We start from the raw sequence: 25,646 nt of genomic DNA on the forward strand, positions 1-25,646 counted from the left end.
CCTTATGGTACAGTTAAATGCATCAGGTCAGATAACGGCACAGAGTACACAGGCAATGAATTCCAGTCACTAATGCGAAAGAGAGGAATAAGACATGAGACGTCATCGCCTTACTCCCCGCATCAGAATGGTACAGCCGAGAGACAGTGGCGTACCATTTTTGAAATGGGAAGGTGCCTTCTACTAGAGAAAGGATTACCAAAAACACTCTGGCCTTACGCCGTCCAAACTGCAGCACACATTCGAAACAGGTGTTTTAATGACAGGACACAAAATACCCCATACTTTCTGTTAACTGGAAAGAAGCCAGACCTCTCCAAAATGTGGGTCTTTGGGTCCGACTGCTATGCGTACAGACATGACCACAGCAAATTGGATTCAAGAGGTGACAGGGGAATATTCGTGGGATATAGCAGAAACAGCCCTGCGTACCTGGTTTACCACCCTCAAACCAGAAAGGTTTCAAAACATAGATTGGTCAAATTCATCACAAAAAGCAGTGTGGAACAAGAGACCCAAACTGATGATGGTGACTATGAGATCCCACGATACACAGAGAGAATATGTGATATTAAAAACAAAAATGAGACATCACAAAGTGAGGGACAGGTCATAGATGCAAACAATGAGGTCACAAACACAGGTGACAAAGACAAATCAAAAGAGGATGACCACACAGAGATAAAAATGAATGAAAATGATGAAAATACTGCAGGGACATCAACAGAAACATATCAGGAACGACACTATTCAGAAAGGGAAAGGAGAGCCCCAAAATACTTGGAAGATTACGTAACGTGTTCCAAAGATAAAATGACCAATGTGAGTGTTGATTCTTGTTACAGGGCAGTGTTTGGACTTCCCCAGACATATAGAGAAGCCATCATGTCACCTGAAGCTTCTAGGTGGGAACAGGCTATGAAGGAAGAGATGTCCTCACTAAAAGAAAACGACACATTTGAACTGGTAACCTTGCCAAAGGACAAAAACACAGTGGGGGGAAGATGGGTATATGCTTTGAAAGAAAATGCAGATACAGGAAAAATTTTCAAAGCTAGGTACGTCGCAAAAGGGTACAAACAAACAGAGGGAATAGATTACCATGAAACATTTGCTCCTACAGCAAATCTCACCTCAGTGCGCGCACTGATGCAGATAGCTGTACAGAATGACTTTTCTGTACATCAGATGGATGTGAAAACAGCCTATCTACATGCTCCCATTGATGAAGAGATATACTTAGATCAACCAGAGGGTTTCGAAGAGCTGTCAAAAACAGGCGGAAAATTAGTGTGCAAGTTGAAGAAGTCCCTATATGGCCTCAAACAATCTGGCAGAAATTGGTACAAACTCTTAAATGATCATTTGGAACAGAATAATTTTGAGAGAAATCAGGTTGATCACTGTGTTTACAGGAAGCAGATTGAAAGTGATACAATCATAGTAATCATCTGGGTAGATGACCTGATTATTGCAGCGAGCAGTGTTGATCAGCTGAACAAATTTAAAGAAACCATGAAGTCCCAATTTAACATGAAAGACCTTGGTCAAATTTCAAATTTTCTGGGCATACAGTTTAAACAGAAAGAAGGTGAAATCAAAATGAGCCAAGAAAAATACATTGCAAAAATGCTGGAAAGGTTTGGGATGTCTGATTGCAAGCCAAGAGCTACACCAAATGAGTTAAAAATGGAATGTAACAAAAATGTGGAAGAAAATAATACTGAGCTGGAAAACCCCAAAGATTACAGAGAAATTGTTGGAAGCTTGATCTATGCAATGACATGCACCAGGCCTGACATTAGTTGGGTTGTCAGCAAACTGTCACAATCCTTAGCAAAACCTACAGTACAAGACTTAGTAGCAGCCAAACATGTTCTAAGATACTTGAAAGGTACTTCCCACTACGAGCTCTGTTTCAAAAAATCTGATGAGGCTTTAAGCCTGACAGCATTCAGTGATTCTGATTGGGCATCCTCAGTAGAGGATAGACGTAGTACCACAGGTTACTGCTTTAGTCTGACAAAACAAGGTCCTGCTATTTCTTGGAAGTCCAAGAAACAACCGACAGTGGCACTGTCGACCTGTGAAGCTGAATATATTGGTTTAGCAAACACAACTCAGGAAAGCCTATACCTAATGCAGCTAATGAATGACTTGGATTCAAATGTGTACAATTGCACAACAATTTATGGTGATAATCAAGGAGCAATAGCACTCAGTAAAAATCCAGTGCATAGATCAAGGTGTAAACACATTGATGTGAAATACCACTTTATCCGTGATGTACTGAAGGCAGGAAGAATAAATATTAAGTACTGTCCTACAGAAACCATGGTTGCAGACATACTGACAAAATCTGTAACAAAAGTTAGGATCCTTCAGTTTAAGAATGTCCTGTTTGGAAATTAAGTTACAGTGGGGCCTACATTATTATAGGCCTATATGGGTTTGTGAAGATGAGAACAAGGGGGGGTGTTAAGTTGTGTTCTCATGTGAATGTATTTTTTTTTTTTGGGGGGTTATTCTATTATTGTTCTTCCTAGCCATTATGCAGCCATGTAACGTCTCCACTTGTGTGTGATATATTTGTGTCATATCAAGCACTTTATTGTGAAAGGACGGTACAGGAAATTAACGTTTTTTTTGTGTGTGCTTTACTTCCGTTGTTGTTAAGCTAACGCAGCACTGTGTACTATGGCTGCTGTTATGATTTATTGAAAATCTACTTTACATGAAGAAAAATAAATACACTTCAATTCAAAGGAAACCTCAGTCATTTTTATTGATCCGTGGATGAAGAAAATATCCTACTAATCGAAATGGAAAGAGAAGAACAAAGTCAAGAAAACGCAACAATTTCCCACTGGGTTTATGTGCAGTGTTTTTGGTGAGAGTCAGAGTAGATGAGGATTTGTGGGGAAGAAGTCAATTTTTTCTTCCTTTTGGAAGCGGTCTTAGATACCCCCAATGTAAAAATCCCTTCCTGAAAATTCCATCTCCCCTGGCTGAGCAATGTGCTCTGGTATCAAAGGTGAAGGCTATTCTGGTGACTGAAATTCGCTCCTCACTCACTGTCCTGAAAGTTTGCCTTTGCCTTGACAAATACGCCTAACGATATGCAAACATGTAAATTGGCTGCAACAAAGATAAAGTGCTCACTTAGATCTGAGTGGCACAGATAGCACAGATGACGGAGGGCAAGATGGAGCTGGGCTGAGATCACCACAAGCAATCTGTAATCAGAAATGGAGGAAAGTGGTATTGCGGTAGAGGGATACAGGGAATGGGAAAAAGACCAAATGAGGGATTGAACCAGACATACAGTACCATTCCAGCTGAAAGGGTAATCATTTCCCTATTTGTCCTTCTTTTTCTTTCTGTCTCTTAGCTGTTTGGCATTACAATGCTATCATTTTTCATTCTCCTTATCTCCCAATCACTGTTTTTCATTGTTGCCCCTTTTACAATGCTGTTGGATTCATCAAACAGCTTTTTTTTGGTCCTGCTTTCCCTTACTTTGTCACTGTTTTTCGCCAAGAGCATTTCTCAGGTATGTTCCCCCAAGTGTCTCTGTCTGTCACAGAGCAGTGTCTGAACACATACAAATGTTTTTGTACCCTCTTGATCTTTTTACTATTTTTTATAATCCCAGTCCAGATATAAAATACTGTTTTGTGTATTTTATTTTTTGATTTTTACTACAAGATAAACACAGAAGCACATAACTACACAGTTTAGCAAATATGTATGAATTATTATAATTCTTTTTTATATCTGTTTCTCTCAAATGGTTTTGAATTCAGCCTACTTTACAGTCATGCAATTAGATTAAACCAATTACTTTTATGAAGAAACCTAATAAGTTCGCTGAGTATTTGCAATGCATTTTGATGATAAATCCAGCTGTTTTGTGAAGGCAAAGTAGGGAGAAGGTTGTGTAGATGTGTGAGGTAAGGTACGGCAATAAAATAATATGGTAAGATGACTTCCACAATTAAAAAATTGAAATAGTCTGGTAAAGCTCTGAACTCACCCAAGCATGTCCATCCACATATGTTTGCAGGTTTAGCAAGGAGAGCAATAATCAGGGAACGAGCCAGAACTCCTTTGGCTTAGCATTAGGTGTTACAAGAAAATCAAAAATCTCAGTTGGGAGATTTTTTTTCCCATAGAAAATATGTTATTTTTGTAGCTCTAATCAAATGAGTTCAAAACTGATATTTTTGGCTTGTATGTAAAGTGCCATTTTTGGAAGAAGCAGTGCACAGCACACAAATAAACATTTCTACATTGACTTATCATCGCACTGTGACAAGTCTGTGCTTCAACACGGATAAGAAAGCATTTTTGAGTTGTTTTCTAGGAGATTTGAGAAAAATATATGACAAAATTTTAAGAAAACCAGTCAGCAGCTGCAAATGAGACAGCAACAACGTCCACCATCCTGCAGGAAAACAATTCTAAACCTTTGTCTCCTTTGTCATAAAGATGAAATGAAAATCTGCCTGAGATTATGTGTCATTAACCTGACTCCGCCAGATGGATTTGCTCCGCATATCCATCTGGAAACCTTCCGTTGCAGTAATTTGGGGAAGGGGCGAAAATACTGGTTAGCTGATTGGCCTATGTTGGTGATAGACGGGCCAAAAAAAACAATCAGATCAACGAAGCATATGACGTACTAACAGACCGACAACGAAAACACAACCACAAGCCAGGCTACTCTTGCCGAAACCAGTCGGGAGAAGAGCAAAAAGATCTTTTCCTCTGAGAAAAGCCTCCAGAGCAGTGTTTTGCTCTTCTTTCAGTGAAGAAATACTCTGTAATTCCGATAAAACTTGCTCGATAGCCACGCTAACGCTAGTTTAATCGGCAGAAGCCGTCATGTTCTTTAGACTGAACTGTCGCGCTTCTCGTTGCGTCACACATCAACCCACCTCAAAGCCAACGCTGATTGGACGTTCGTTTGGTGAACGGCTCCAAATTTTCTTCAACGGAAAGTCTCCAGACTGATTAGCGAGTGAACTCTTGTAAGCTCGCGAGATCAGGATGGTCTCACGAGGCTAATGTGTCATGACTTGAACATCACAGGTGTATTCAATCTATTCCTCCCGGGCTTGAAGTATTTTGCAGAAGACGATATGCTAAAAAGCTGGTCTCTAGACAGCCTGAAACATAAGACTGCTTGTCATTACATTTGTGGAAGTTGTTGAAAAATATTAAATCTAGCATACGAATACGAATGCTAAGACAACTTTACACCTTATATTTGTAAAGAATACAAAATGTTTTATTGGTTTATTCATTCCAATTAAACAATCATAGATTTGTTTGTGGTCACTCTGCAAAAAAAAAAATAAAAGAAAATGCTGTAGATATACATGTTTTTGAAGGGCTCTGTAGTTTTATATTTACTTTAAACAGTGCCAAGAACCAATACCTGTAAACATATATTTTTTTCTAGTGTTTGGTTTCTATGGTGATCAAGTCATCAAGGGCCAAGCATTATATGGCTTTTTATGTAGTTGGGCATTTTAAAAAGACACAGCTGGATGTTGGCAGTGGTCTGGTAGTGAGAGCTTATTGAAATTTTTGGACAGCAACAGATGTAAGTGTGTAAACATTAGACCTTTTCATATCCACTGGTGATGTAAAGGAAAGAACCACACACACAAGCTTAAGCTTATTTACCAGCTGAGACACCAGTGCATTGTGTTGCTTGCAGACAGTGGATTTAGAGGGCCCACTCTTTGCTGCGCTGTCTCTAAGTGTTAACAGAGAAAAGCTTGCCCTATTATCATTTACCATTGAAATAAAAAAAATGGGTAAAAATGGCAGGTTTTCATAGAAGGTGTTTGGCTAGAGGGAAGAAGCTGCAGGTTGGTGGAACGCTCTTGTGTGCTGAACAGTGTGCCGTGTCAGGGAGCTTGAAAGGAGAGCGTGAGCGCTATGTGTTAAAGGGGCCGAGGCGTTTCTGGCAATCGTGTGTGCTCCTGTTTGCCCTGTTCTTTCATATGTGTGCCTGTGGCTGCCAGCGCATGTGTCGGTACATACGTGTGAGCAAACCCAGCAACATCTATTTAGTTTTCTGTAGTGTGTGTGTGTGTGTGTAGCAACTGGAGGAGATGAGTCACCCCTCTCAGACAACACCTACCAGCCCCTCTCTTACTCACATACACATGCAGAAAAGCCATGAAAGAGAGGGTTAGTCTCAATCTGCTCTCTTGAGCCATGTTTTAAAGCAATCTTCTCTCAGTTTTATTTTTATTGATTCATGTTCTCAGACTCAGAGATGCTGGAAAATATGATTTTTTAATTTATTTTTTTTCCCTTGACATGTTGAGGAAGGATTTCTGCTTCAGTTCCACAGTGACCTCCACATTAAACCTAGGTTGTTATGTTTTATGGCTACTGCCAGTTCTGTGCCAAGCTGTGACCACATATTGAGTAGACTTGCTAATGCTGAGTTTGACAGCCTTTTGCATTTAGAGTATTCTTAATTTTTCATGGCATAGATTCTATATGTTCTCGAGAAACATCCCTCTGAGATTTTGGCTTATATGTTGGTTTAACATTCAAATGAGAATCGTCTACTACATTTGAAAGGTACTCTGTGGGATTGATATCCAATGAATTGTTTAGGTCATTGAAATTCATTTAAATACTCCAGGAACCATTTTTTCTCGCCCCAAAATGTGTGCTCTACTGTCCCTCCACAGTTATTATAAGGCTGAATGGATCAATTTTTCATGTTATCTATGAAAAATCCTAACAATTTCATCTGAACATGGCAAATTGAACTCAAGACTCTCCAAAGGCAACATTTGTACAATATTTTCCAATTTTTGTCTACTTGTAAGAAGTGTAGCTTTACTTGTGGTTCTAAGCTGTACAACCCGGTGGGGTCGTCTGCTTCTTCAGGCTATTTGCTTTAAGCTTTAATATTTTCTGTGCTGAAAGATGGGATTCTGGGAATCAAATTTTTAAGAAGTGCTTATTTAAGCTGCTGCTGCATTTTTCCCACCTGAGAAAGGTTTTACTTTGTCTACTCTAACCTTACTGGATTTATTTTTTTTATTTACAACCATTTGTAAATCCCCTTCTTTACAAATACGGTTTTATTTTAAATTACCGTACTAGTGAATTAATAAAAATATTTATCACACAAAAAATAAAAAAGTAAACAGGTATACCTATTGAAGTAGCAAATAAGTAGCTTTACAGATGTATTTAGTGGCAGTTTCCCTGGCCAGAAATTGATTATCATTTAAAATTATGTAAAATGTTATGTGTACTAGGGAACTAAAGAACTTCAACCCCCTATGCTAGGAGATGAATAAATATATGTAAGAGTTTAGTCTCTGATGCTGTGACATATCTGGTCTGCTTGTTTATTTTTCCTGAGATTACATGATATTTTAATGCAAGAAACAAAGTTGAGGAAAGTTTGGGAAACTAGGGATGGGAGTGTTTTGGTTTCATTTTGTTTATACTGAGAGTTATTTTAAACTTTAAGGGAAGTAACCTACTTATTGTTGGTTTTACAAACTGATCAAACTGAATAGAAAAACTTCAGAGAATCTTTAGATGTTGTAATTTTACTAATCAAAAAGCAGCAGCCAGCATGTGATTAAATTGGGTTCCAAGCGTCCACATAAATTATGAATTGGTACTTGTTTGCAATGTTAAGCAGTGCATAAGAATCATTTCAAAGTGTTTCGTTAAATACAGTGCCTTGGAAATGGACGTTCTATCTTACAGATTTGTTTCTGGTTTTGCTTATTTTCTTGCATTTAAAAAACAAAAGCTTTTGATTCAGTAAAAAGCTATTCAACAGAAAATACTTTACGGGAAAATACCTGTTTTAGTTTCTCTGTTTTAAATTAGATGAACTTGGATTGTTCGGTTTTTGATTCCATTTCATTCAAAGGGAAAATTTCTGTCTGAAACATAAACTGTATGAAAGCGTAAGGGTTCTGAAGTGACCTATCCAAAGTCTACACTTAAATCCCATTGAATTATGATCTAAGCAACTTAAAGGCTGATTATGTAAAAAAAAAAAACTATGGCTATTTTAAAGCAGTTTCCCATAAATGCCTAGCCTGACGTAGTCCGACTCAATTCTAGTCAGAATATGAGTCTGATACTGCTCCATAGAGCTGTGATTATGGGGCGTGTTTCGAACGAACCAGGAAAAAAAATGCCTCTGCACTCAATTGGATAGATCTACAACCAATAAGAGCAACGGAGTGCGTGACGTATGTTAAGCGAGGCATAGTTGTTGTCCACAAAAATCAAAACGTGCAGTTTCACGCCTAGAATAAGAAGATGAGACTTGATCACGTTTCTCTGTTCCTCTTTTAAAATTAATTTGCTGTCGATATCTTCTAGAACAGACCTAATAGCAGAATCTACTCACCCAAACTCTCCAGCGGCAGCCATTATTGTTGTCACCCTAGCGCGCTTTGGTCACGTGGTTGATTACGTTACTCTTGATCATCTGTCCATCATCGTATAAAGTCCGCCCTGACAATTTGATTGGATCGCCTGACAGTGGGCGATAATACTCGCGCTACTATGGAGCAGAGCCAGACCGAACTTCCCCGAACTCAAACCTTGTGGGCGGGACTAAGTTCTGACTGGCACCCAGGCTAATAAATGCCCACATTGGTGTACAGTATAAGACCTTTTGCCAGTGACCAAAATATTTGCTTTCATCTGGCACCAACATGCCTGTAAGGGGTGAATACTTTTCTCGCATTACTTTATTTGACAGTGACTGTAGTGACTTTTCTACATTAATCAGAAAAGACTAAAGTCAAGTGCGACACTTCTAATCCATAGCTCTAGAGAAATTAACTGTAATGAAACAATGTCCCACTGATATTTGAAGAGATAAATACAGCAAGACTGATGTGTCTATGAATCAAATTACAGTGCTCATCTGAAAGGGGTTCATCTTTTATTCCCAGGTTTGACTTCCTCATCAACTCAAATGCTCATGGATTTGATAGATGTATGCTTGATTCCACCTGATTTGATTATTTGCTTTGCAGTCAGCTGTGTTTACCTCCATCGGTGAGGCGCTTATAGCAACCATAACCGTACATTGTGACTGCAAGCTGAGTGACAGCCACCAGGTATGGCTGATGACCTGCGGTAATGGTGCGTGACCATTTTTCTGACTGTCGTCAATTCCAGACCTTTTTTTTTTTTTGCGCTGCTACCATCTTGTCTTGCCAATATGTACAGACAAGCCCGAGTGGGTTTGATTTGCACACTCACTTCGGTTCTGTTCCAGAGTTGCCGTAGCCACTCAAGGATGATAAAATACATTGCTTGATGCAAACTTGGAGCCGGCAACACATCGGCTCTTCACTACAGGTTTTTCTAATTTTGTTTTCCCTCACTGTTCCTCTTTTTCCCCCCCTATAGTTCAGGCACTCTTGCATGCACCAGTGTGATTATAACGGGGAAGAGGAAATGTTCTGTAGCTTACAGTTCTGGAATTTGAATGACACAAATTGCAAACAAAATCCTTTTAACATCTGGGAAGCACTTACTCTGGGTTTTACAAGATGTGCAATTCATCATCTTTAGCAATCATCATGTAAATCCAAGAAATTCAGCCTTTAAGTTCTCAGTGATCAGCAGTGTACTTGTCTCTTTGGATTTTGTGGACTTGATAAAATTGCACCAAATGTGCCTGCAGGAGATTATGGATCAAGTTTAATTGACTCTGGTAATCTGATTTTGGCATGGAGACGAGATTAAAGTTGTATGTACAGCACAAACAAGGGATCAGTTGTCTGTTTAGTCACTATGGCTTCTGGATGGTGGGGCATGTTTAGATATAACACGCCAGCACAAATCCAGGATAAGTCTAAGCCAAACTGACCTGTGGCCTAATACAGTTGCCTTGCTTTAATGAATTTGCAGTTTCAAGAGGTTTAGCCACATTAACCTGTCAGTCAGACAGTAATAAAGAGCTTACAGCGCTATGATGTAATATGATGGAAGTAATGATAGTAACTTGAATGGATGAGTTATAGTAAATGTAAAAGTGTCTACATTCTTTTGCTAAAACGCTGCTAAAGGCTTTGGCTCTGATGTATACAACACAGGAGGGGTGATTAGAGAACTCTGCAAGCTTACACCAGTAGCCTATCGATCATCACTACAGACAGGACAACAAGGGAACTGTAACTGTAGGTGCACAGCACAGACAGATATTTGGAAATATATGTTTAAAGAATAGAATTATACTTATTGGATAAATTCTCTGTAGGGTACTGTTAGGACTGTCATGAAATTGTTGTTTAAATGAAGGACAGATTTGTGTGTACAAACTGCATTACATCACTATCATTAGCTGATTTATTATTTTCTCTGTTTAGTGGAAATTTGAGTGAGCTGTTTGGGAGAGAACATCTGTGTTCTCTGATTCACACAACAGCGTCTGTTACTCCAGGCTAACCGCTAGAGTTAGAAATAGAAGAGAATTTCTCCAGTTTCACCAAGCTAACTTACTAAACACAGAGAAATGCTCAAAAATGCTGATTCAACCAACTGCACAAATCAGTTAGTGATTTATACTGCGCTTTGATAACGATGGTCGCGTCACTCATTTATACCCCTTTCCCACTGGCCGAAAAACCTGTTAAAAAACATAAACAATTGGCTTTTAGTGGCAGTGTGAATAGCTTGCTGACCCGGTCGACTCGTGTTGAGCTATTTGGCAAGGGATCTGAGTCAAAATCGACTTGAAACTGATTTAAAAAGCCAAAACAACTATGCCTGCATTGCATATATATGGCGAGGCACTGGTAAGAGAGATTCAGAGGGACAAAAGAACGAAAAAAATAAAGTACACTTACTACGTGCTGGCTCCCTTCTATGTGGCTCTCCATTGTTTACTTGCCTGGCTTCTGTCACACTGGTTACATCATCAACGCTATCCCAGAGTGAGGGCGTCAGCAGACACACAGCAGTGGAAGACAGAGGCTATGCAGCTTGCCAGTTAGGAGTATGCTGATTGTTAGCTGGTCAACCCATGTTTAAAAAACCCATGTTAATCCACTAATTTCAGAGGGAACAAGGTTCTACTTTACAGTTCAGGCTCTGATTCACTCTTATTGTGACTGATTCGAGATTCGTTGCTGTGCTGGCCTGCTGCTTGGTGTATGGTGTGATTTGTGCCGCTAATTACATAACTTGTATGAATAAGATGATGAATCGTTCACACTGTCAGGCTGTGTTGAGGCCTGACATATCATGCCCTCATTCAAGCAGTACATAAATCACACTACGAGTGGTGCTGTTTCACTTACTCACATATACCAATTCATTGAGATAGGACAGACATGGTCTGAAATAGATAATACATAATTTTTTGATAACTTTTTTCCACCAAGTAATAAAAAAAGGTTAATAAGTGCTCTTACATTCTAACAAATGTTATAAACAATTATAAACTGATTATGATACAAAATAGATACTGAATTTTTGTGCACCAGTAACTCAAATAACTCTGCTCATCTTTGAAAAGCATGCCTGGCAGGGTGATATAATTCATTTCAATAACACTTTTTGGTTGGCTTTTGATCAGCATATCATTTGCAGAACAGAAATGCTCAGTGTGTTTCAGACTATGTATTATAGTGAATGATGGGTTTAAGCAGCTGGGCAGAAAACCCCCTATACCTGTTAGTATTCCTGGTTAAAGTGTGTGAAAAAACAAATCAATTGAATAAATGTGAAATTTCATTATCTTAATGAAAAATGTTAAACTTTCACTTTTGATTTGCATAAATTCATTTAAAAAAGATTATAGTAGACATAAGGATTGTGAAGATTACCAAAAGAAAGAGACAGCAGCTTTAGAATATATACATTACAAATGATCATCTTGTCCTTTCACAATAGACAATAAATTAATTAATCGTACAATAAAAGCTAATTGCATGATACATTTAAATGAGCTAAATTATTTATGTCTGCATACTAGTCTGTTTCCCTTTTGTCTCTGTCTCTTTTTACTAAAGAGTTGCGAGCAAGAGAAATGTTAGTTGAGTAAAAAAAAAAAAAAGAACAGATGGAATTAGCCTCAAAACCAAATATGGCATCACCTTTGATTCGAACCGAAACACAGTATTATACACTGCTAAAAAATAAAGGGAACACATAAACAACACACTATAACTTTAATTAAATCAAACTGTCACCTTTGGAAGCAACACTGATTGAGAATCGATTTCACATGCTGTTGTGCAAATGGAATAGACAACAGGTGGAAATTATTTGCACTTTGCAAGACACACTTAATAAAGGAGTGGTTCTGCAGGTGGGGACCACAAACAACTTCTCAGTACCTAGGCTTCCTGACTGAGGTTTTGGTACCTTTAGAATGTTGGTGGTGCTTTCACGCCGGTGGAAGCATGAGACAGACTCTACAACCCATACAAGGGGCCCAGGTAGTGCAGCTCATCCAGGATGAGTGTCACAAACAGTTCGAAACTGACTCCATGAGGTTGGTATGAGGGCCTGGCATCCACAGATTACAGCCCAACACTGTGCAGGAAGCTTGGCATTTGTCAGAGAATTCAAGAATTGGCAATTTCGGCACTGGTGCCCTGTGCTCTTTTTATAGACGGAACCAGGTTTACACTGAGCATATGTGACAGATGTGGCAGAGTCTGAAGGCACTATGGAGAGCGATCTCTTGCCTGAAAACTCCTTCATCATGACCAATTTTTCATTGAATCAGTAATGATGAGGACGACATTTCTTTAGAGGGCCGCACAGCTCTCCATGTGCTCGCAAGAGGTAGCATGACTACCATGAGGCACCGTGATTAGAACCTGAGACCATATGCTGGTGCGGTTGGCCCTGGTGTTTCACCTAATGCAGGATGATGGTAGGCCTCGTGGCTGGAATGTGTCAGCAGTTGCTTCAAGATGAAGGCATTGAAACTATGGATTGGCCCTCACCTTCCCCAGACCTGAATCCAACTAAGCACATCTGGGGCATCATGTCCCAATCCATCCACCACAGACAGTCCAGGAGTTGGTGGATGCTTTTGTCCAGGTCTGAGTGGAGAGCCCTCTGGAGACCATCTGCCACCTCATCAGCAGCATGCCAAGGTGTTGTAGGGAGGTCATATAGGCATGTTGAATCCACACACAATGCTCAGTCTCATTTTTACATATTTTAATGAAATTACTTTAATGTTGGATCAGCCAGTAGTGCGTTTTTTCCCACTTTAATTGTGTGCAACTGTTGTTTCACACCATCCATCCATCCTTCCATTTTAAACAGCAGGGCACTGCAATACCCTACATTTGTTTTGATATGACCACCGTCAGAGGTTAGTTCCCATGCTGTTAAAAAAACCATGTAGCCTTAAGCAGGACAACAATGAAGCCTTAACCTGAGTCTGTATGGTAGCTCGACAGGCACTGCTCTTTGCTTCTTAGCTGGTTTATGACACATACTTTGTTTATGTGGCCAAAATTCCCTGATTGGATTCAAATGCACTAAGATTAGAAGAAAAAAATTATTCTGAATGCTATGTTTATTTGAGCTATAAATAATTTGATCACAATGTGCTTTTACTTGCACCAAGCTTTATTCAGAATAGAAGCACTCCGACATTTATCAGATTTCCCTAAAACAGCCCCAAGGCATTTTTTTCATGTGCCTATGTGCAAAAACAAATAACAAATTTAGAGATGTGTTTAGTCTGACTGTTCTGAACACTCAGTATGGACCCACTCCTGGGTCTAAGAGTGGCTGAGATGTAATTACTTTCCTTAATGTGACTACAGGCTCATCAAATTATGCTATTGTTGTCTGTGCATTTAGGATGAGAGAGCTGAAGAAATGTACATCCTTTAACGTTTTGTGCAGCCAAATGATGCTACCTTGTCCTCCACTTGCCTGAATAGTATGTTATTAATGAAATGATATCTCCTCCTCACTCCTATAGAGTGGCATAAATACCCCTTCTTTCCTTTGACATACAATTTAATTTCGATTGATTGATTGTAATAGTTTGTTAATTAACCTTCAAGTTTTAATATGCTCACAAAGTCTGAGGGAAGATACTTTGCTTTATGTAAGGAAGGAGCAGTGGTCTGAACTGGCTTTTCAAGAATGGAGTCCTTGTTGTTATGTTACTGTAATAAAATGTTGTTGACATTCACATTAAATATGAGAGCACAAATTAAACACACTTGTGTGGAAGATATAAGTATCCTGAGATTTTTTTCATGGGGCGACAGTGGCATTGGATGAAGGAGTTTGCCCTGCAACTGGAGGGTTGTTGGTTCAAGCCCCGACTCCTGCTTTCAGTTTCGTGTCCTAGGTAAGACACTTCACCTGCATTGCCTGCTGATGGTTTTCGGGGGGCCTGCTGGCACCAGTGTATGGCAGCCTTGCTTCTGTCAGTGAGCCTCAGGGCAGCTGTTGTTATTATGTAGTTTGCCATCATCAGCGAGTATGAGTGAATGTAGTTTAAAGCGCTTTGGTCGAGTTCTCTCTCTTGAAAAAGCGCTTTATAAGTACAGGCCATTAACCATTTCAATGGAAATGTTGCATGTAGTATTTATATAAATCGTGTCTTGCATTTAGACAGTCTATTAAATTTTGTTTTCATCGAGATTTATTTAACAGATCCATGGGAGGCAGGTAGTATTAGATGACTAGTTGGAGGATTTTACAGCTTTTAAATAAAAAAAGAATAAAAGACATTGCATTGTCTATATTATCGTTAAGGATTATGGGATCATAGATTATGCTACCAGAACAATTTTTTTTATATTTATTTCAGTACTTTGTCTTCATGTTTACACAGGGTACCATAAGGATGGAGAATGTAATAAGGCTAAATTGCAAAATTTTCAGCTGTTGCATGAGTAGTTTCAACTAATAAATATTGTTGGAGCTCAGTCAATTTACAGCGCTATGTTAATTAATCTTCAACCAAGAAACGGCTGAAACCAAATGGTACAATTTATCATGTTTACTTCTTATTTCCTTTTATATTAATCTGTGTATTCATTTGATAGGGTAAATCATGGTAAAAGGCAATGTCATATGCTGAAAGAGTCCTAGTATTGAAATCAACACTTTTATTTCACCATATTTCCTTTTATGAGGTATATAAAATAATAATAAAAAAACATTTGGCACAGATTGGTGCTTTGGGCCAAACTGTGCCAAATGTGTCCAATAAAACTTGTGGAACATATGTGCTTTAACTACTTAACTCCTTCTGTTGGCACAGCTTTAGCTAAGATGTTGGGAAGAAAAAAAATCCTTCAGATTTCACAAGCTTTTTCATGATGATTTGCTTTTTTTCAGAGAAAATATTTTTATTATGCTAAAACAATTCCTCGGTTTTAAACAATATTTATATATATAGCATAGTAACAGCTGCTGAAATCTTGATAACTCTGGTCAGATACTCTTTAAAGTGGGTTATTTTAAAGCAGTTACCAAAAGTTTGACTTCAGAACTGTTGAGCTATTCTTGATTTATTATGTTTTATATTTTAATGCAGAGTTTGCTTACAAATCAAAGCTTTTAATGTGGTTTTAGAATCTATTATGACCTCTTGACTCCTGACATTGAAGTCATGTTTGAGGAATTCCTGTTGGTTTGAATATGCTGTTCAATTTTCTTTTCTGCTTGTTGACATGTTTTAAACAGAATCTGAAGAAGATTGTGTAATAAGACAGGTTTTCTTCAATAACAATCCACTTAGTCATAGTTGGTTTTCCATTATAGTACTAGATAGACAAAAACAATAGAATAAAATTATAATAGAAAAGTGCTAAGGTCACATTCTATGCTAACTCAAAACAGAGCATAAATTTTTAAAAATATAAAAATGTAACCCCGCCTCCCAAAAAAAAACAAAAAAATTGTGTTTGTTTAAAGGAGAATATACTATCACATGGCTTTAAACATTCAGAACATTTTCAAGAACTCGTTCGTAGTAAAATAATCTGTGATTCCCCAACCTTGTCAGTTGGGAATTGGCTTAGGACTCAGAAGTTGACAAACAGACATCCTCAATGAACAATATAAGCCCAGCGAATATCACACTGTGTGCCTAGAAACCATATGCCTTCTTTCCATCTCACCTAAAGCTGTTTTGTTGAAGCTCCCATCATTTGCCATCACATTCTACATCTCTGCGTATTTTAGCTCTATTTGCCTTTCCTTTTGTAAAAAGTTTTTTTTTTCCTGTCTGCTTAATGCTTCTAAGTGATGTTTGAGCTAAAAGTATATAAATCATTATCCTGAAACTGAAAAGGTTCTGCTTTATTCCCACAGCATCTTGCTAATCGTTAAAACTGGAGCTACCTAATTCAGTTTAAAATGGGAATCACTTTCTTATATTGTGTTTTCACTACCAGATATATACAGCCACATGTAAGAAATACAGTATGGTCAAATAGCATATATTATAGACTTATATACCAGGATAGCTGTTAGGTCTTGACAGCATTTCTTTTATTTTATTGTTCCTACATTTATTTTTAATAGCTATGTGAAATCCACTATGCTAATATTTAACAAAGCAATGATGGTGTTGTGTTGAACATATGGGCATTTGCCGGAAACTTATTTTATTGCTATTACTTAGTTTCATGTATTTTTTTAACCTACTGCCCCTCATTGCCATGGCATCCACTAACAGTGGATAGAAAGCCTGTTAAACCATTTTGATGTATTTTCTTCCTGGTGACTCACAGTCAATGTTTTCCACCATCATTATCACCCTATAATCAAATGCTGCTTGGAAAAAACCTCTAGTGACCTTTTTGATTGTATAACCAACTGTCTACCTAAAGCAGACACTGACTTATACATACCTGGAGCACCTCTTTTATGTCTATTTTCTGATACCTTTTATCTTTTTTATATTTTCTAAAATAAATACCTGTTTGAATTCTTTGTTGATTTGATATAATACAGATATTTATTATACAAAAGGTAAATACTCAACTATATGCACGAGATCTGAAAACACCATATCTTAACAAGTAGCACCTTGATCACGTTCTCATGTTGTCTGTTTTTAAGCCTCGAAATCAATGCTATTCCTGACATTTTGAATTCAAAAAGCTTCCTGGATGGGAAGCAAAACATCTTCAAACTTGGAAAGAAAAGTCCAGTGGATTTTTTTAACTTTTATTTGGAATGACTGTGACCTGGATGACTGAGAATCACTTACCAGCATACCTTGATCATAGACTTTCTGAAGTTGTCATCATGGTTTTGGACATAATTTTGGATAGCTTTTCCTATGTTCTAGCATGAACACAGATGTTGCGTATACTTTATATGGGGCGACACTCACATTGGTTGCAGGAGGCCTCGCTTCTTTCACTGAGCCCCAGGACAGCTGTTGCTAGGATGTGGCTTACAACCATCATGTTTGGCATGAATGGGTGAGAGACTGAATGTAGTGTAAAGTGCTTTGGTCAAGCCTCCGGACTTGAAAAGGCGAAATACAGGGCGTTTACTGTTTATTTCTACAACTTTCTAGTCTACCCAAGGGCAGAAATTTGGGATTTCCTGAAGCCTTTTGTAAGCCTGATTTACCAGATTTTAACAATTTTTATATTTGACACTTTTGTCATAGCCCATTTTGTTCTCCGTTTCAATGTACCTGTTGATTTGAAGTGAACTTAAAGAACCTTGAAGAAGCCCTTCATTCAATATTTAGTTCCTCTTTGGTAATGCTGCCAACATAACACTACACCATGATTCTCCCATGCCATCATGAAGCCTGGTTAATGCTTGCAAGTGTGCAAGGTCCCTACAGTGACACAAAGCAAAGTAGTGTTGCTTGAACAAACTCCTCGAATGCTCCTCAGCGAGCTTCTGCATGGCCTGTTTGCTTTGTACCCTTGTACCTAGGAACATTTTTAACTGCCCTGACAGTTCTGCACAGTAAAACATAGAGGATGGGCAAAAGCTACTATTCCCAAAGGTTCGCAAATGTAAACATCTATTGGCATTTTATGATTTGGTCATATAATGATTAACAGATCTTTAACAACTCTTGTAAATAAATTACTGCCATTCTTAGATAACTAAGGAGTCATTGAAGAGGCACTGAAAGTGTTTTCTACTTCTACATGTAGTAGGGCGTTGTGAACTTGCAGCCTGTGTCATAGAGTTCCCGCTACATTCTGCCACAATGTTGGGTACAGCAGGCCCACTGTGTTCCACGTGTCTCATCACAGCACAGAAGATAAATGCCTTAAAGCTTAAACCAACCTTATGATTTGAAAGCCTCACCTTGACTTCTCCAAGTAAACCTTTTTTTTTAATTGAGCTCAAGCAGGTCAATCGGTCTGTTATGGCAAATAAACTCTGTTTTGAAGCAGAGAGTTGGTTTTTATCAGTACCTTATTTTGTGTTGATATTAGGGTTGTCCAAAGTATCAATACTCAAAAAAGTATCGATACTGAAATGTATCTGGATACAATACTCGTTTTTTAAGTATCGATACAGTGCTACCACCAGTGGCACCTACGCAGTCATTCATCTAAAGTGCAGAATAGAGGTAAATGCACTTTCAAAACACTGTGTGATTGAACAATTCTGTGCACTTTTCAGTTTCAGACTTTTTTTTTTTAAGAGGTGCAGCTGCTGAGAATTATTTTTGTTTCTTAACCAGTTTGGCTAGTGTCATTGTTATGTGTGCAAAGCTCCAAGGAAGGAACACTTCATTTTAATTCTATAAGTTTTTTTATCAAGCTTGCTTAATATTGTGTACAGCATACAACCTTTATTGTATTTATGTATTGTATTTTATTTATTAATGAAAATATTTCTGTAGAATTTTGGAGTCTATGTTTTTATCCTCGTGGTATCGAAAATGGTATCGAGTATCGAATATTTTCCTTAGTATTGGTGTCGAGTTGAAAAGTTTCAGTGTATTCTCATTATGAGTTCGTATGAAATCGTACGAAAAGTTATGCACCGTAATTTTGTACGTTTTGGACATTTTTTTCGTCGTATGCGCATCTTACGCACCATTTAATAACTTCGAATTTAACATACAATTAACCCTGACCCTAACCCTAAGGTATAATTAATTATTGCACTGTTTTTCCCATTTTTACATCCTTCCGTGGATCTGCTTTTTTTGTCTGTCTGCCTGCGCATGCGCACTGATCTGTTTTTTTGAGAAAAACGTCCAAAACGTACGAAATAGTGTGCGTAACTTTTCATACATATCATACGAACTGATAATGAGAATATGTTGAAAGTTTAGTACCGTGACAACCCTAGTTTATATATGGGTGGCTTTATTGTGGACAGTAAGCCTGACGTTGCATTCATTTCCATTTAATTATAGGTTTGTGCTTTGTTTGAGTCTTATTTTTAATGTCAGTTAGAGAGTTTGAAATTTGAGCACAAGTTGGTGTTCCAGCAGGAAAATACACCAAGGACATATTATATAAAGCTAAATAAAATAAAGGTTTTAAAAGGCTTTCTCAAAACACTACAATAGGTTTTGTCTACAAATTCTAAGCCTCAAAAGATTGTACAATGTTGTTTGTAAAAAGTTGGACTTGGATAATAGCCTCTCATAGGCCCAAACGAGCTCACCAGTGTTTTAGATAGACACAGTGAAGGAATATTACACTGAGCTACTTTCTGAGACAATGATAGAGACAGACAGCTTTTATGTTGATCACTCTCCTAACACAAAGTCTTTATTTAGCAACTTCAATATGAGGAAGCCTAAATTCTCAACATGGCTTAATTTAGCCTCTCCCTGTGCCAGACAGTGCATTGACTGCAAAAAAAGGTTAAGATTGAATTCAAAGACCCTTTTGTCTATGTGTAGATCTAAGGCAGGCCAGAACACTTCTAAACAGCTTTACATCCTGTAGGATTTAAACGTAAAGGTCACAGTTTAAACCACAAACAAACAGCACTGGCTAAATTAATTCTAGTGACAAGAAATTAATTAAAAATATTCCCTTTCTTAGTTGTTCTTTCTTTAATCTATTTTTAGTTCCGCTGTTTTTGTTGTCAGCCTGCTAAGCTTATGATATTCTTGCATTCTCACACCCTGCAAACATTGTCAGCTTAATGCCTAAAATGTTTAATGCAAATGCAGAGGGAAGACTATTCGCTCGACACGGTTGTTTCTCCTTTACAGCGATTTGGACAGCATTCAAACTCACAGACATTTCCTTGAGATTCATTTGTGTTTCACTAGCACACATATCAGAGCAGTATTCTGTGGATATGTATACTGGGAGCTCATTATTTATTTTTTGGACTGATTTTCAAAGTTGCCTTCATTTTGCAAACCAAGTCTTTACTCACTGACAATTTTATTATGACACTGGTAGTGACAATATTTTTCTTGTTATTTGTCTTTCTGCACTTCAGGATTTGAAGAAGGTGTTGTCTTTCCCCCCGTACCCTGGGGAGTTTTTGCACCCGGTCGTGTATGCCTGCACAGCGGTCATGTTGCTCTGCCTCTTTGCCTCCATCATCACATACATAGTGCACCACAGGTAAGAAGAAATTTTGCAAACCGGATAAAATGCCTGCCACATTCGGTGTTTAATCCTCTTCAGCCTGGCATTCTATAATTTAGATTCAAAGTCATTAACTTCACCTCAGCATTTGGACAAGCAGACAGACGATTGTATAATCTCATAATTTCTCACCTTTTTTTTCCCCACTCTTGGTCGTTTTTGCCTTCTCTGCCTCAGATCCTGGGCTCATTGGGGTGTGAGTCAGATGCTTTAGGCTGCTGTTAAGCCCTACAATCTGTCTAAGAGGATATACAGGTGCTGGTCATAAAATTAGAATATCATGAAAAAGTTGATTGATTTCAGTAATTCCATTTAAAAAGTGAAACTTGTATATTATATTCATACATTACATACAAACTCATATATTTCAGATGTTTATTTTGTTTAATTTTGATGAGTACAAATGACAACAAATGAAAATCTCAAATTCATCATATCAGAAAATTAGAATATTGTGAAAAGGTTCAAAATTGATGGCCCCTGGTGCCACACTCTAATCAGCTAATTAACTCAAACCACCTGCAAAAGCCTTTAAATGGTCTTTCAGTCTAGTTCTATTGGCTACACAATCATGGGGAAGACTGCTGACTTGACAGTTGTCCAAAAGACGACCATCGACACCTTGCACAAGGAGGGCAAGACACAAAAGGTCATCGCTAAAGAGGCTGGCTGTTCACAGAGCTCAGTGTCCAAGCACATTAATAGAGAGGCGAAGGGAAGGAAAAGATGTGGTCGAAAAAAGTGTACAAGCAAGAGAGATAACCGCACCCTGGAGAGGATTGTGAAACAAAACCCCTTCAAAAATGTGGGGGAGATTCACAAAGAGTGGACTGCAGCTGGAGTGAGTGCTTCAAGAACCACCACACACAGACGTATGAAAGACATGGGTTTCTGCTGTCGCATTCCTTGTGTCAAGCCACTCTTGAACCACAGACAGCGTCAGAAGCGTCTAAAGAGAAACAGGACTGGACTGCTGGTGAGTGGTCCAAAGTCATGTTCTCTGATGAAAGTAAATTTTGCATTTCCTTTGGAAATCAAGGTCCCAGAGTCTGGAGGAAAAGAAGAGAGGCACTTCATCCACGTTGCTTGAAGTCCAGTGTAAAGTTTCCACAGTCAGTGATGGTTTGGGGTGCCATGTCATCTGCTGGTGTTGGTCCATTGTGTTTTCTGAGGTCCAGGGTCAACGCAGCCACATACCAGGAAGTTTTAGAGCACTTCATGCTTCCTGCAGCTGACCAACTTTTTGGAGATGCAGATTTCATTTTCCAACAGGACTTGGCACCTGCACACAGTGCCAAAGCTACCAGTACCTGGTTGAAGGACCATGGTATCCCTGTTCTTAATTGGCCAGCAAACTCTCCTGACCTTAACCCCATAGAAAATCTATGGGGTATTGTGAAGAAGAAGATGCAATACACCAGACCCAACAATTCAGAAGAGCTAAAAGCCACTATTAGAGCAACCTGGGCTATCATAACACCTGAGCAGTGCCACAGACTGATCGACTCCATGCCACGCCGCATTGCTGCAGTAATACAGGCCAAAGGAGGCCCAACTAAATACTGAGTGCTGTACATGCTCATACTTTTCATGTTCATACTTTTCAGTTGGCCAACATTTCTATAAATCCTTTGTTTTTATTGGTCTTCAGTAATATTCTAATTTTCTGATATGATGAATTTGAGATTTTCATTTGTTGTCATTTGTAATCATCAAAATTAAACAAAATAAACATCTGAAATATATGAGTTTGTATGTAATGTATGAATATAATATACAAGTTTCACTTTTTAAATGGAATTACTGAAATCAATCAACTTTTTCATGATATTCTAATTTTATGACCAGCACCTGTAAAACATGTACACATTTGTGTCTATGTAAGTGCATGTGTTTTAGTTCATCATTGGATAAACACATGACTCCAATGGATTTGTTTGGAAGTAGGTAGTGCACCTTCTTTGCTTGATATGAATGAGATGAAAACAGAGAATGTAATAAATACCTGTTTTTTAAATAAATTCATAAAAAAAAAACTCAAAAACAGCTTTCAAGATTCCAGATAACATTGGCACACAGACTAATGAAATACTATCTGTAAAATTATCGATGTAAACAAACCTCATCACTTGAGAAGGTAGGTGATGCGGACGTCGTGGAAGACATTTTGTCACATAAGCTCGCCGTACTGTTGGGGGGGAGAAGCGGTGGGAGGGAGATGTTCATGTTGCTGCGGTCTGCAGTCTGGACGTTAGATGTCGCTAAAAATTACACACTGTAGCTTTAAGATTAAAAAGACGTTTTCGTCTGTCAAAATGCTCTATCCAGAATGGCTCAAGTTAAAAAGTTTTACCTGGATTAATTCAGTATAAAATCTTCTTTAAGGAATCTTTTGCTATCCAAATACTATTTAAAAAAATAATTGACAGATTAATCCATTTTGATCATTAGTTGCAGCCATAGCTCAAACCACTTTTCAAAATTTTTCAAAAATACACATTAACGTCAGCTTGAGGTTGAGCCAAAAGAACAACACATTTTTTATGCATTATGGCAGGCTTGGTGCTTTGCTCATACAGTATAATGACATTTCTTTCAACATGCTCACATTGACAAACTCTTTCAGCTCCTCCACATCTCTTACTAGGCTCTCCCTAACACCGAAACACATCTCTGTTTAGTAACACTTCAGTATCACTCTAACAGACTGACAGGATCCAAGCTATAAAGCACCAGGACCGGGTGTTAAATGGGCAGAATGAAAGACAGTTCAGTAATAAACAGCAGGAAGTAAGTTCAGATGTGTAAATGTATTTACGCTCAGATTCAGGTGTTTGTTTTATTCTTTCTCCTACAAGATATTTCAGAACAGAATATATGATTATGTATTATGTATGAGCAAGAAAAAAATCACAGCAGTAGGTATTTCCTTATACTCAAAATCCTTTGAAAGCAAGTGGCACAATTTACATCTAAATTGTTCACAGTCATGACCAATTACCAAATATTAAATCTGACTGCTGCCGTCAAAGGAGTAATCCTGGTCTTTACAGTTTGCTTTACTAATTTTTAAATTCTTTAAAATATTGTATAATCCATAATTCTATAGCATTTCATCTAAAAAAATACTTTATCTATTAAATCAACCAGAAGCTTATCATCCTTTATCATGACACAGTTTTCTAATACAGGTAAATCAGGTTCCAATTTTACAAACATATATGTATTCTTAGTCAGAACTGTTAACACACAAGCTTAGATTAATAGTTAAATTTTAAAGAATTACCAATAGGATCAAGACTTATTTGCAACCCCGTTTATGTATGTTAATTAGATAAAGAAACAAGCACACATAAAGCTGCACTCCCAAGAAACTCAACACAAAAAGTAGAATAAAAAAATCTAAAATATAAAAAAAACACTTTATATTCCCCCAGTGGAGAGAAACATAAATTTTCCAGTAGCAAAATGAAGTAAATAAAAGCATACTGTATATATATATACACAAGGGGAAAATATTAAAAAGGATAAAACAGAATTGTAAAATGTGCAGAAAAGGAAAATTTGTGAAATAAGAAAACGTACTGTACAGTAAATTAGTAGTTAAAAATAACAAAAAGTCAATATATAAAGTGTATGACTTTGTTTTTGCTGATTTCTCATTTATAACCTGTTTATACCACAGGAAAATAAGAAATGAATTCCAAGTGTGAGACCCCTGGTCTTTTAACTTGACTTCCTCTGAACCACTATGAAACTGATAAGAAGACTTCTGATAGGAGACGAAACACAGCATTTTTCTCCTGATATGAAAACTCAAAAGTACTGTTGCATTTCTTTACTGTCACTGCATGTGCATGTCACATAGACTGACCCCCAAAAGCTAAATGTTTATTTTTAAACTCTTTGAGACAGTTGGTTCTCTCTAAGGAGTTTTAAAACCAGATAATTTCACTTCTTATTTCTTATCATTTTATTCAGCTGCAGCTACTGCAGCCCCTGACAAACGTTTCTGATGCCAGGTGTCTCTAGGGAAATTGTATTTATTAGTTTAGCATCTTTTCTGCCTTGGGGATTTAAGCTTTGTTTAAAAATGTGTTGCACAAGCAACATTTACATCTAATTTTATGTATTTGGTGTGCTGTCCAACCTAAGGTAACAAATAGCTTAAATTCACTGTAAGATCAGATCTCAATTTAAATCATGTTAATCTTGTTACCATAATTGTCAAAACTTTAGCAGCTTCGTAGTGGAATGCAGCTACTTGTAAATTACAGCAAGTGATCAATATAGGTTTTGCCAAGCCAGAGCAACCCTATGCATTCCTGGCTCTTTGACCATATGCATCTTCACATGCTACGTTTTGGCATGTCCTTTTTGAACTATTAGCTGCTTAGTAAAGTTATGCTTGATCCTTTTCACATTTGTCACCTTAAAAACGGAAACACAATGTGTTGTAGTGAAATATTTTTGGTACAGATACAAAATTGTGCATAATTGTATACTATAAGTTGTAATAACCCATGATTTTTTAGTTGTATTCAACAAAATATAAAAGATTTGTTTGCTTTTTCTTTCATCCCTTGTTGCATGTCCTAGTGGCAGTTTATGCCCATTAGATCTGTGGTCATTTCCTCTATAAAATCTTGCATGAATGAACATTATACACTGTTATTTTAGCCATAATTTAGTGGCCAGGGAGCAAAATTAATAGTGACCAAATACTTTAAGTTCCCGCTGTCTACAATATGGTCCAGAGGAATTTCCAGATTATATATTTTTACAGTATGTTCTTGTCTGAATATTCTTCTATCTCCATTCATGATATTTTTTTCCAAATAAAACGTTTCTGTTCTGGACATGTCTACTTTGGATTTGACTGCTTTAGTGTCTGTTTTTTTTTTTTCTGTTTGATTTTCTGGAGTGTTTCACTTTCTCTCTGACCGATGACTTTATCGTTAAAGATAGGCTCTTTGCATGCACCTTGAAGCTCTATCTCTCTGGTTCGATCACTCGGGACAAACTGTTTAAATAACACTTCATAACTTGTATGTATTA

The 25,646-nt window shown here is 37.7% G+C and overlaps 1 protein-coding gene across 1 annotated transcript in view; it reads left to right on the forward strand.

Moving 5' to 3' along the window:
* LOC119782907 (adhesion G protein-coupled receptor A3) overlaps window positions 1-25,646 on the forward strand; it is a 282,681-nt gene that overhangs the window by 190,265 nt on the left and 66,770 nt on the right. Inside the window, exon 15 of the mRNA XM_038284112.1 lies at window positions 20,437-20,564. Coding sequence (XP_038140040.1) covers window positions 20,437-20,564 — 128 coding nt within the window. The remainder of the gene's footprint in view (window positions 1-20,436; window positions 20,565-25,646) is intronic.

This window comes from Cyprinodon tularosa, unplaced genomic scaffold, assembly GCF_016077235.1.
Source record: "Cyprinodon tularosa strain WSP-4 unplaced genomic scaffold, ASM1607723v1 ctg199, whole genome shotgun sequence".
NCBI lineage: Eukaryota > Metazoa > Chordata > Actinopteri > Cyprinodontiformes > Cyprinodontidae > Cyprinodon > Cyprinodon tularosa.